This window comes from Plodia interpunctella, chromosome 22, assembly GCF_027563975.2.
Source record: "Plodia interpunctella isolate USDA-ARS_2022_Savannah chromosome 22, ilPloInte3.2, whole genome shotgun sequence".
NCBI classification, from domain to species: Eukaryota; Metazoa; Arthropoda; class Insecta; order Lepidoptera; family Pyralidae; genus Plodia; species Plodia interpunctella.
This window is the reverse complement of record NC_071315.1, coordinates 3094329-3108555: the sequence shown is the minus strand read 5'-3', so window position 1 is coordinate 3108555 and position 14227 is coordinate 3094329. Positions and strand designations below refer to the sequence as shown.

Sequence of the window (14227 nt, the reverse complement as noted above, 5' to 3'; positions counted from 1 at the left end):
GGTTTTATCTTCTCTTGTTTTATTCTATCATATAATAAGTAATTAGCATTACCCTGCGGCTCCGCCTGTGTGAATGTTCACACGGGAACAGTTATTTTCCCAGTATAAATAGTACCCTATGCATGCCCTATGGCATTATTAAACGTGATGCAATTTTAAGAATATACTTTCGCATTGTTAGGTAGTTATAATATTAATTATTCGAATGGAATTTACAATTGTCAGTCGTACATAAGGGTAATTAAATTCAAATTATATTTATATATAGTTGGTTAATTAATTGGATAAGTTAGGATTAAATTGATTGTAACCTGTCGTGTATACATTAATACATAAAATATCTAAAAATAAAATTAGAAAGTCAATGATTTGGAAGATTACGAAATTGGGGCAACTTACTGCGCAGTTTTCTTCACGTAGTCTTCGGGGATCGTGTTGAAGTGCAACATATTGATTGGGTATTAATTTAAATTTATCAAATAGTAAAATTAAAAATATATCTATAGGTACGATTAATACTTTCTGATTAAAAGAAATAAACGGCTAAAAATTTACTTAATTAAATTTTGTCTAAATTACTGAAACTGAACAGGAATATCAACCACCTATAATAGCCTATTATGTTTAATCTATCACCCATTTATTAATTAGATGTCTATAGAATCAATTTCAAACTACGAATGTGATATAAATTGCGCGCGCGCAGTTTATATGTCAGATGGGAGTGTTTGAATGGCGCGTTCTGATTGGTCGATAACGCGGGTGTGTCCCTTCGTGTAAAATTCGTAATAGCAAAACCGGTTATGTCGATTTTATCTTGTTTTTGTATTTGATTGACCTTTGTCGTTACATAGCGAAGAATAAAAACAATATTTGACGATAGAGAAATAAAGGGGAAGGTTTCATCAGAAAACGACAGTTTCCAAGGTTCTGTTTCGTCATATCGAATGCGGAATGCCTATCACTATAGGGTCAGCATTTGTTGCATGTTGCATACAATATGCTATAGGTACACTGATGTTGTACACGTGTACTTAGGTACATATTTCTGCAATTGACAAAACCTCTAATAACATAAATAATATCTTGTAGCAACTTGTTTAAATAGGTTTTTTAAAATATGCGTGTATGGACAGGCAGTTGGAAATTTTTCGGTTCGGTAATTGTGACAAATTGCATCATCTTACGTAAATATTTTTTGCATGCAAATAGGTATTCTATAAATAACTCTCTTGATTGGAAACCAATCGTTGATTACCAAATATAAACAAATATATGAGTATTTATTTATATCTGGAAATCAGCGATTACTTCAAGGTTTTAGATGATCATGATCGTCACTACATGTTATAAAACAACGTCGCATAATGCGAGTTTTTTAAATAGAATTCAAGGGGAAGATTTAGGGTAGGACAGGGCAATACTGACTGGATGTAAGAAGCCGAGTATTTGCCCTGTTTCTTTCAAATTCAAATTCAAATCATTTATTCAGAAATTAGACCTTCACAGGCACTTTTTCTCGTCAATCTTTATATTTATAGTTATTTCTCACAAGCTACAAACTACTGGCATTTCGGAACGACCACTGCTGAGAAGAAATGCCGAAAGAAACTCATTTGAACAGTGTTGGTCCCTATCATGCCAGATCGGCTTACCATTATTGTTTCTTACAATGTTTTTTTTTTCTTTCTAATAATATATAAAAGTACATAATGTACATAGTCAAAAGGTATATCAAAACAGGTTATGATTGTGATCCGAGTGCTGATTATAATATATATATATCGATGTGAAACACAATTAACTTACATGAAAATATATGAGAAACGAGATGACCAGTTCCCTCTGGCAGCACCCGTTCACGAGTTGACGCATGGGACAGCCATCGCGTAGCTCAACCATAATAGAGGGAACCTCACGACCCGGCCCACGACGCCACCACCAGATTGACCATTTGAGTGAGCATGACACACTCGATTCCCATGACTTCATAATTACAATTCTTATTCGTCGAAATAGAAGTATAATTCAGACACTTGAAGATCACAAATCACGTACATGTTTTACAAATAAAATTTAAATGCCATACGAATTATTATAACAAAAATAAAAATTATGAATAAAATAATAAAAAACAAAATAAATTTCCAAACAGTGAGGCAACTTTTTGTTTGCATAATTAAGCATCTATCTACGTAAATTGATTTTTTGTATTTTTGAGCGAAGCCGGGACGGGCCGCTAATCGTAATCTATATTATTTTTATAAAGAAGGAGCATTTCAAAAATTCTTTCACCGTTAGAAAGGTATAATATCCAAGATATAAGCTTATAGCTATAAGCTATATTTTATCTCAAAATTCCTACGGGAGCGAAGCCCTACACTAAACATCTAGTTAGTAATAAATTGTACTGTAGCATGAAAAGTACATATGCAAAGGCAAACAATTGCTACTTTTATCATCGTAGCCCTTCTGGCATAATAGGGACCAACACTGTTTGAATGAGTTTCTTTCGGCATTTCTTCTCAGCAGTGGTCGTTCCGAAATGCTAGTAGTTTGTAGCTTTGGTAATTATTTAGTGAAAAAGTACATGTGAAGGCCTAATTTCTGAATAAATTATTTGATTTTGATCAGTTATTTTAGCTATTTTGACCTTTTTTCACCTTGACCGTTGTCCTGTTTTTCATGAGCGGATCCAGGATTTATTTCTTTGAGGGACACAAGGGGCAGACGTATAAAATAATCTAAAACAAGCTGTTTTAAATAACCATTATAAATGAACTTGAAAATCCATCTACTTAATATATAAAATCCTCGTGTCACGATTTTAGTCTATACTGCTTCGAACCGGCTTGACTGATTTTGATGTATAATTTTATTAGGTCTCAGATTAGATTATTAGTATCTATTTCTTTTTTGGTATGGCCACCAGTGTTTGTATAATCGTATCAAAATAACAGAGAAGAAAGATAAATGTCTTGTTTATCCTAAACTGTAATAGAGGTCGAATCTCCACAACACAAAATAAATTTTATGTAGTTCTGCCGTTTCCGCCCTGGGTAATGAAAAATATTGTTTATTTCTATCAGTAGGTACTATCTATTTCTAGGGCTTTTAGGTAGTCTGCAAACTTCTTAATTAACAAAATGTATGTCTTGAGCTTTGTCTAGCCATAACTGGCTAAAGAAACGATAGGATTGTATGGTGGGTGCATGACACCTGTACCAGTTATTGCATCATGCAATTTAATATTGAACTCACATTGAACTGCACGTTAAAGTAACACGTGTCTGGACGTACCTGTGGGAAAGCAACGATGGAAAAGTCTCATGTGATTGTTAAATCTACAAACATATTGTGGAATTATTCGCTGTCGTTAGGTATGTAAAGGTTAAAAATGTTGATAAACTTAAGGAGAATTTGTTTAGAAATCTTCTTCTTCGTCTAAAAACTCAAAACTCAAATATGTTTATTGCAGTAACTGTGTAGTACAAGGTGTGGCACATACAATACAATAGTTTCAACAGTTTACCCTTACAGGCATGCTATATCAGCGTTATGTTACACTTATAACATATACTATGTTCTATATAATGGTACGTGCAGTACTTACAATTAAACTGTTTGAACAACTTATAAGTAAAGTAATTGCGCACGATATAATTATTTATGGAATACATACCTATTTACTCTCGTAAGGTACGAGTATTGTACTCATACTAGACGAATCATTTTATGTATAATAAGAACATACGTTCTTATTATACATAAAATGATTCGTCTAATTCGTAATTTTATTGCCAGCGCATTATTTGTGCCCTTCATAAATCACCCAGGTGCACGAATCTGCACAAGATTGTGGCCACTCGATTTGTGGCAAGTGAGGCATTGTCTGAAGCGGTTCTCCAACACGAACACTGTACGCTGTCTGCAAAGCCCCATCGCACTAAATAGTTTGCTTTTTCGCAGCTCGGTTGTTTGAAAGTCATCTTTGGAATTCTCGCTCAACCCTTCCTACATATATGTATATAGCTATACCGGAGCACAAGGTCTGCTTTCCTTCTTCTTCTTCTCTACTTCGCACGGTCATTGTCTGTTTCATTGAAACATTGAATACAGATTTATTTATACAATAAATTTATCTACTACTAGCTACGCCCCTGGGCTTCGCTCCCGTGGGAATTCCAGGTTATATTCTACCCGTGTATCAAAGTTCATAATAATCGGTCCAGAAGATTTTGCGTGAAAGAGTAACATACATACACACATCCTCACAAACCTTCGCATTTATAATATTAAAATTCTGTCATCAGTCTTGTTCATTATCAAATACCAATACAAATGAGGTCAGCACATAATGTCATTAGGAAATATATAAATCAATAAGAACAATCTCAATAAGTATTTGTCTTTAATGTAGATAAGTACCTATTTACTTTGTGCTTAAAACTAACTCTAATCTGTAAGTGAGACTTTGAATTAATCGAGTGCTAGTCTTTATTTAGCCAAAGATCAAATTAAGTGAGAAAGCTGTTAATTTTAAAAGATAATGACCAATTAGCAAAGGACTGGGGTCATGATAAGAGCCAAGCCGAGTCCACAGTCCAGCCTATGTTTCCTAGTGAGATATGAGGAAACAAATCGACCTACATCAGAGTCAGTGGGACAAAGAACCGCCGTCTCCGGACAGGAGGAGTCTAATTTTTCTTTTATAAATTTAACCGATTTCTATAATCAAAATCATATAAGGTACCTATACGTCATTTTCTCAATTTAGATTTATCGTTTGAATTCTGACTCTTCTCAAGTTCAATTTCGTGCTGTGCCCATGCCCAGTCCAGTCAACTATAAACCTGTCGATATAATATTATTTCGTTTATATTTATTTCCTTAAGTCATATATTTTTACAAAGTACTTATTGCAACTATATCCATTCATCTATTTGAAGCCCATACTTTTTTAAAAATATGCTGCAGTTTAGAACTTTCTTCTGTAGTGCTAAATTCATAGATCAACAAAAAACAAACTACAGATACGGGTTTTACGAAGTTATTATCAACAAAAAACAATAACGGTATATAGGTACCTAAAATATTAATTATGTTTGTGTATCAAAAGTAACATGTTAGGTTTTCCAAAATCACTTTTCCTTCAATCATGAACCAACATAATGATTAATTTTACAACAAAATGACACGATATTGTACAATGTGGTTCAAGTAGGTAGACAGCAAGTAGGGATGTCTCAATTTATCCCATACCTTTTCGCAAAGGTAAAATTTATAAAATAACTAAGTACTTAATTTAAATTTCAAATAAAATTTTGCTATTGTGTTTCTATTAAAAATATGAAAAAAAAACTATTTAAATAAGTATATTAATATGTGTCTTCTATCATGTCACGCGTTTGACTAAATAATCCCGCTTTTATATACATAAATGGCTAAATTACGTACCTAGGTAATACTTATTTCTATCCATCCATTAAAAAATTCCCACATAAGATGTGAAATAGACCTATTGAGCTCTATTATCTGTTGTTGTTTGTTTATTTTTAGATAATAAAACTCGACAGGTGTCAATTAGTGTCAATATTTGGCGCAACGTGACTGCAGAGCCGAATACGTGCCTTTTTACCCAGTTAATCGGTGTTATTCAGTGTTGGATAAACTAAAAAAAATGTTCACGGCACACGGGTCATACTTATACGGGCCTTTAGCTAAGTATATACAATTGAAGCTCAATTTTATTATATCCCAGTCTTTCATAAGTCGTAACTCAGACCTAGCAAAAACTGCGGTGCCCCCTGATGCTTGGCGCCCGGGAGCTGTGTCCTTACACTTAGTAGTGCCCCAACAGCTTAGTAAATCTAATATTTAATCAATCAGCGATGCCGAAGACCATGCGAAATGGAGAAGCAAAAATAGGAAAGCAGTCTCTGGGCTCTCACACTAAGAGAGAGGATATGTTCTTCTCCTTCTTTGTCCTTTCTTAATCCTTTCTTAATCGTTTATATTTCGATAATAGCTGATCTCCTTGCGGTTCAAGGTTCTCCATGCGATGGCAGTGTTTACATTGACTTGTGAAGTTATGGTTGTGGTTGTATTCTTATTTGTATTATTTATCGCCTTGATTGTATGAAAAAATCTCCAAACAAAGAAATGTGTCTCCGCAGAAAACATTGCATTTTATCATCAATTCATGGAATATTTATCTCCCCGATAATTTCGATACCGGCTGGCAACTGAGTAAAGTTCCATTGTGGGTGTGTCAAGTGGCGTAGTTAGATAACACAGCTATTTATAAATCTCGATGCAAAATACATCAGGGTCCCCTATCCTAAGTTTTCCTTGTGACCATAACTTCTGGAGCAAACAATGAATCCTCCACTGAGCTGTTTAAGTCTTTCCTCAGTTGCTTCCTCAGACATAGAGCGGAAGCCAGGCCCTGCTTATTATAACGCGGATCCGCAGTCTCCCCTTCCAAACTAAAATCGAAATAATCCTTTACTTGAAGTCTGTACGCATTCCATTGTTTCTGTGCACAACTTTTTACACCGGGTATTAAATATAGAGGATATTTAGTCAGAGGAAGGCCCCATTCCTTGGGAGCCCCGGTGCTCATCCCATCTAGTGCTCTAGCTACGCCACCAGATACCGGACCAACTACTTCTTACGACATTTACAATCATGTTGATGGGCTCGACTGGTTCTGAAGCAGTTCATAATTATTTATGATGCCAATTTTTATGACTGACGTAAAATGTTATTGACGATGGCTATTGGTCAATTTTCTCATATCTAGCTCTGCGATATCGCATAATGTTTTGAACTTAAAAGAACAGATTATTCTTATTAGGTGCATATGTTGGATGATTTGTTATTTAGTAAACGAACAAAAACATTTTGCCACAATTGTTGCAACGCGTGACAAAAAGATCAAAATCATGCAGTAAACCGTTGAAAAGTTTCTACGTCGGGAGCCAATATTGAGTTCAACATCAGGGGCATGCTTTTAATTGACCGAGCGAGCGAAGCGAGGTCAACTTGGGGCAAAAATACATTTTTTGTATGTATGTTTGTAACACGATAACTTTCGAACCGTTGGTCTGATTTTGATGAAATTTAAAAGGTATGTAGGATCAGTCAATAGATTTTTTTAGTTCGTGGGGCAACAAAATCGGTTAAGTCGTATTTGAAATATTCGTAAAAATGTATTGTGTTCACGAGTCTAAGTTCGCGACGAACAACTAAGTGGTAACAATGTAGTGTCATTGAAAGTGAAGCGACGTGAAAAATTAAAATTCTGTGGACAAGCGTTTTCGAACAAAACAAAACTAGGCGAAAATATTTTCGTTCTAATTCACACGGATATTTTTAGTTCGACATTTCTTTTGTCTGCAAACATGACCACAGTGTATAAATACACTTCCTGATTGGACAAAGAATCGAACCCGTTCACCGGGATGCGGCCTTGGCGACCGGTCGAGCGCATGCGCATATTTGTAATTCAATTCTAGCAACTTCCAGAACTGATATTTTGCGTGTCATATACCTATTTAGGTATATTTATCTGTCAGTTCTTTTACAAAACCAAAAACCACTGAATGGAATTTGATACGATTTTCACAGTTATATATGTTTCCTCACGATACGTGCAGATATTGACAACAATAAGTCATGATCACGAAATAAACGCGGGCGAAGCCGCGGGGAACAGCTAATAAGTAAATAAATAAGTATATTTCTCCTCATGTTATGTATATAATATTGTGATTTAATTCAAGTCATGTGTGTAACTAATTAATCCTTATCCTTACATTATTATAAAACAAAGTTCTTTCCCGCGTCTCTCTGTCTATCTTTTCGCGATAAACAAATTAACAAAGTTAAAATTGTTATGGAGACCGATACCGATGGGTCAAATCTCAAAACATTTTCATAAATATTATTAACAAATTCTTAACAATGTTATCCCGTTATATCTTCATTGCTTAAAGTGGGTACCTATATTCACATGAAATACTTGCTTTTGTAGTTCACATTTATCTACTACTTATTGTTCAGAATAAGTACCTATATAGGTAAAATTTAAATTTAAATATGAATACCAGCTGCGCCCCGGGACTTCACTCCCGTGTAAATTTCGGGATAAAAGTATCCTATGTGTACGTGTATCAAATTTCATAATAATCTGTCCTGTAGATTTTGCGTGAAGTAACAAACATACATCCTCACAAATTTTCGTATTTATAATATTAGTAGGATACATTTAATAAAGATGAATTTTATCTACATAACCGTAATCATTATCCAAAAAGCCCTGCAATTCTCAATAATTAATTACTCTGAATACCTCCAATAGTCGGAGTAAAATCTGCGCGCGTTCTATAATAGATATAGGTACAGTATACACTCTAAGAACATCACGGATCTTGCTATCTTTACAGGGTTATTTATAAAATCATCTAATTAAATGAACTAATTAAGCAAAGAGTTAATTGGCGGAGATTTTTTTATTGTCATGTTTACAAATAAATAAATTCTTCGAGAACGCAATAAGTCAAAGTTGGCAAATAATGAAACTTAAGACTGTTGATATTCCCTTCCCTAAAGTATTCTCGGAAGTACATAATTCGCTGAAGAAAATAAAGTACATCACGAATCGTGTCGCGGTTGCCATGTTTTCAAATATTTTTTTAAGTTACATCACGAAAATCACGAATACACAAATAATTTAATTGGTTTTCACTATGTACAAACAAATTAAATTATTTTCACTTTTTTTTAATTAAAAAATATAGGTACAATGAACAAAAATTAATCGGTAAGTTTGTTTTTTTAATGTTTCCGTATCTTTCTGGCATTGTAATTCCGAATTAATGCATTGTCTTCTGTGTTGTTACTATGTTTTTTTTTGTTGATTTAACTTTATTGTGTTGTTCGCTCCTACAAGAAATCGTGCAGCTTTAGATTCAGTATTACGTATTTTGTGATTGATTTGGCAGGATTTTGCGCGTCTACTTTTTAAATATAATTTTCCTTGCCGTCCAACAACGAGGTACCTAATGCTACTTGGCTTAATCTTTGGTTTGAATCATTTGAATGTTTGGGCGCAAGACTGACTTTTTATATATTTTTTTAAATAATTAAGAAAATAATATCGTATGTAATTGCTGCTGATTTTTTTACATGGCCTTCGCTAAAATCTGATTTGTCTGCTGTGCTCTTTGCGAGCTGTGTGTGGATGACTGGCTTTCTTGTGAAATCGCTACCTATTGGCTAATGCTGTTGAATAAACTGCTGCTATTTTTGCCTCTTAGATCTCTTAGAGATTTTGGAATTAGTAGGTACTCGAAGTACTTATTAAATCCATGGATCCGATGTACACAACGTTTCCAAGCAAAATCGCTGCGCGTCGCTAGTGAACTACACAATGATGAAACGAGGGTGTGTGACCGTGCCTCCCGTGACCCACAGATAATTCACAAGCCACTGCTACTACAAGATAACGTCAAATTGCTCATGTGTTATCCGTTTCTGCTTTTTCTCTGATAACGTTGTACGTGATTATAACAGCTGTCTTTGTAAATATATTTCGTTTAAAGTCAAATAAATACCTACATATTTTGTCACCAAAAATGTTTAAAAAATAAATTATTGTAAATGTGTAAAAATATTGTTCCCACGTTCAAATACTTACATATATTCCCCGCAAATAAAATAATGTATCAAACATAAGTTTAGTTTTACAGTTCTGTATTGAAACGGGGATACCTACTGACGTGGTATCTCTGTTCACATTTCTTTAATGACATAAAATAAACCGTATCTTTTCAAAATGTCAAATGTCCATTTTTGCCTTCTATACTTAGACCGTACTTATTACATTCATGGACAATTATAAGGAAAAAGAAAAATTCTTGCCTATGATAAACTAAAAAGAAACTATTTTTTTTTACAAATAACTCATTTAACAGTCCAACTAAAGAAGACGATTATTAGAGTATTTTATAATATATATCTTTTATAATTTTTTCGCATATATCAACAAAAAAGAAAAATGGAAAATGTAAACCACGTTTTCGCGCTCTTTCTTTCTTCGTTATCAAACATGTCATTATACATAATTTTACATTATTTATTAAAAATGTATGTAAAATCTTCAATGACAAAATGTACCTACATATAGAAATAAGTGTCCATGTTGTCTGTCTGTCATAAAGAAATATTAATATTTATAGATCACTAACCTTTTGGTGAGTCTCGAGACGAAGTACAGCATGTTAAAACGATTCCCCTCCCGTTTTGTATCTGGAAAACAAATATTTTTTATTTGCACTTCAGGTTAATGTCAACAATTAAAACAAGATTTATTTCTGACTTTCATGCAAATAAATAAGACTGGGGAAATTTACTTTCCTTTGATCTCGTTATCATTTGGATGTACCTAATTGAATTTCGGATTCGGATTTTAGCTAATGAGTTATGTAGTGAAGGGAATAAATAATCATTAATTTTTTTATTAATTATAATTTTTATGTTTAATAATTATTAGAACACGTTAACAAAATACGAATAAGCACAATATTTTCTAGTTCGCACGGTTGTAACTATCCAACAGTGAAAACCCCATCGGAAACCGTGTATTGGTCTTGGAAGATTTAAGTACTTGTGACTTTACTTACTTTGTAGCCATATTAAAGCTTATGCTTCATAATTAATGTTTTTGAATTATAATTTAAATGATCCATAAAATGTAATATGTATGTACTTAGTTGAACAACTTCGAAGTAAACAGCGTCAAAGTAGAGGAAGTTTAATTCTACCTATCTATAATGGCGGAAGGAAAGCCCTTTTGGCAAGATGTTATTGGCATTTCTTCTCTATGTGCGCAGTTGTATTTATTTAAAAAAATGTTGTTTAAATTTCAATAATAGGTACTGTCATACAAAAACATAGTAAGTACCACTTGATCTCCAAAACTACAGAACCTAAAACTTTGAAAAAAATAATAGAATAAAATATAGTTCATTGCTTGTAGATTACAGGAAACCTATTAATAATTCTATAAATTGTACGTAACCCTCTACACGCAAGTTCACCTTTAACTTGTCCGGATTTTAACCAAAAAATAACATTTATCCTTTATATCTTTTTAACAATAAAAAAAAAATGGACCAAAATATGTAGTACAAAGGACTTATGTTTAAAATATACATATGTATCAACATACACCTTGTTTTTGTCAGATGTTACATCTATCTCTGGTAAGTGGTTAGGTCACTCTACCTAGGCCTATTAAAGGCTAAAAAAATATTGTTACATCAAGTGAGTTGCCATAATCAATATCAATATAAATAATATTGCTGTCGCCAATTATTTTATCTATAACTGTATTGTACCTATAGGTAAAATAAAGTACATAATGTTTTCCCGTTAGTTACACGCCCACAAAAGATACAGATAAGCACGTCAATGTCATGTTTTGTTTTGATATAGATTAATTTGGTCTTTGGTGTAATCTGTACCGTTTTATTTGATTTCCCATGAATCATAGACAAGTAACCGGAACCCAGAGGTGCTGATTGATTATTTTTTTTAGGTTATAATAATGATATTTAGTATTTTATAAATACATTAGCTTTTTTTAAATAACACTTTTTAAAATTAACAATACCATTTGTGTAAAATTTAAACAAAATTTAAAAAATTACAAATTAAAGAAATGTAAAAGTAAAACATAATAACCATACTTAAATAAAAAAATACATAATTAGAATGTACAACCTAGTTCCTACGAGAAAACAATTTTCACAAGATAAAGAGTGATGCCGAAAACAAAAATCTTACATAACTCAGTTTTTTTTTGTGACTCCGATTTTTCGACTTGAATAATAGTTTAAAACTATACATTCTATAGTCAAACCTAATGTTAAACATTTATTAACCATGTAATATCATAAAAAATTAAAAAAATACATATTTGCTCGCTTGATTGCTGTTAAATCTTGAAGACATGGTAAATTATTTACATAATACTTTATCCGTAGTATGTTATTTTTTACAAACATAATTATTACGTAGTATTGCATACTTAGATATTGTGGTCGTCTGGCTGGATATTAACGCATGTCAGCTGTCTATGCCTACGTCACTTGTTTACGGCGGGGACAGAGCTTCGACGTATCATTGGTCGAAGGTCCCACTATCTCTTCTTACATCATCTGCATTTCTTGCTTTGGAAATTTACTGACGCTCGTAAACAGTTTTATGGAAAAGTATTCAATGGGCTAAATATTGAAAATAATAATAATAGGCTATATATTTATGGTTGGACATGAACTTTATAATTTTGATGCACCGGCTGTGTTTTTACGACCGGCCGCTTGCTTTATATCAGATAGAAATTAATGACAAAAACTTCACAAAGGCTAGTTTTGGTAATTCTGGAATTTTCCTAAACATAAAGGTTTATGATGGATAATGAATGTGCAAATGTGCATTTTAAACAGAAAGCATCAGCTTACACCCGACGCGGTACATTATTACTTAGCTTGTTACGTGTTTACTTTCCGATTTCCGTATTTCTGATGAATTGACTAGTCTAGTGACATTTTTTGTTACCTCTTCGCGCTTAAACGAATCTTCTAGAAATGTTGCATACACAGTTTGGAATACGAAGGTATATATAGGCTTTCTTCCCGGAAAATTAACTACTTCTGTGGGAAAGCTAGTAAAGTATAAAATAACAAAAATTCTAATTTCATTTTTCAGTTCGCGCTCGGTTTAGATTAGAGCAGAGGGAAATTATAGATAAAAACTAAAATTTGTCCATTTGAATTTGGAATCTGTGTTGTGGCGCGACGCAGCGATTGCCGCCTGGCTTGGTATGAGGCTGGCATACCGACATGCGATGCTCTTGCAGTCTTGCACACTTTCTTGATTGGTCTATGGTATTATATCTTCTTTTTCATAGTCGTAAGTATTCCTCATAGCTGAGAGTCGTGGTCGTTACGTGATATGAAACACACAACTTCCTTGGCACTATTTAATGGTACTACCTACTTAAAGGGTGTTACTAAATACCTACCTTTATACACAGGAACGAAGTGGTACGATACGATACGGGTAGACTTTTATATGTGATTTATATATAACAAAATTATTTAAGTTCATATCTGATTTATGCAAAACTTTAAATGTAAAAGTACATTTTTTTAATATATAAAATTCTTCTTTTTGTAATTGTATGCATCGTATGCTGCATTGATATGCAAGTTGCAAGTTAAATAAAAGCGTGTAAACAATACAGGCTAGAACAAAGAGATATCAATTTTTATTATGACAAAATTATTGTAAACATTACGCGAGAAATGATACAGCATTATAAATAAAACATGACAACATTAAAATGCAGTAGCACATAAAGACGTCGTTTTTATCATTATCACGATCGATCTCTCTCAGCAACCTTACAAGTGTTGGAGAAGCGTGGAGATAGATAGCAAATATAGGTAAGTGTCAATGTCGTTGGCTAGGCGTAATTAAATATTCTTATTTGATTAGGTATCTTTCAGTATATACTTTGAAACTGGTATTAAAGCCAAGAGATAGTTACACCAGACAAATTAAAGAAAAAAGTGGGTGTCGTGTCGTATCAAGAAGCGAAGGAGTTGGCTTTGGGGAGACAACAATGGAAGGAACTCCACCGACAAGAGCCTCGCTCTTAAATTACATGATGATGATGAATACAAACCCGCGAGTTTAGTGGAATATCAGGGGGCGTCGAGACTTCGAAATAAATTAAATAATCATTATATACGTAAGGAATGTAACAACATAACTATAGACCTCGTAATACAATAAATATAATAAAACTCTGTTATCTATGATCAAAAATAGTCAAAGACAGTCAATTGTTTCATTCATAGACAACACATTAATAAATTAAGAATATTCAAATATCTAATACATAAATAAATAGAATGAATTACATGACATTAGCCACGATTCCGAAATATTTCACTACCAACCGGAACTAACTTCACGTAAGTTTTAAATAAAGGTCAGAATTACTCACCTCGCAGTAGTTACAGTCAACGACCGGAATCAACTCGTTTCTTCCATTCGATTTCCAGAGAAATGTCTCGATTGTGACGTTGGCAGCGTGTTGTTTGTTTTCAACTCGGCTCCACACTGATCATATGTCTCTACTTGCACCGTA

The 14227-nt window shown here is 33.2% G+C and overlaps 1 protein-coding gene across 2 annotated transcripts in view; it reads right to left on the bottom strand.

Moving 5' to 3' along the window:
* LOC128679774 (phosphoenolpyruvate carboxykinase [GTP]-like) overlaps nt 1-14227 on the bottom strand; it is a 22291-nt gene extending 8064 nt beyond the window's left edge. Inside the window, exons 1-2 of one of the 2 annotated variants that reach the window (XM_053762216.1) lie at nt 14084-14227; nt 10254-10314 (exon numbers count right to left, since the gene is read on the bottom strand). In XM_053762216.1, coding sequence (XP_053618191.1) covers nt 10254-10285 — 32 coding nt within the window. In that variant the 5' untranslated portion in view covers nt 10286-10314; nt 14084-14227. Of the gene's footprint in view, nt 1-399; nt 690-10253; nt 10315-14083 lie in introns of those variants that run through there. The other variant, XM_053762215.1, reaches the window with a different exon arrangement.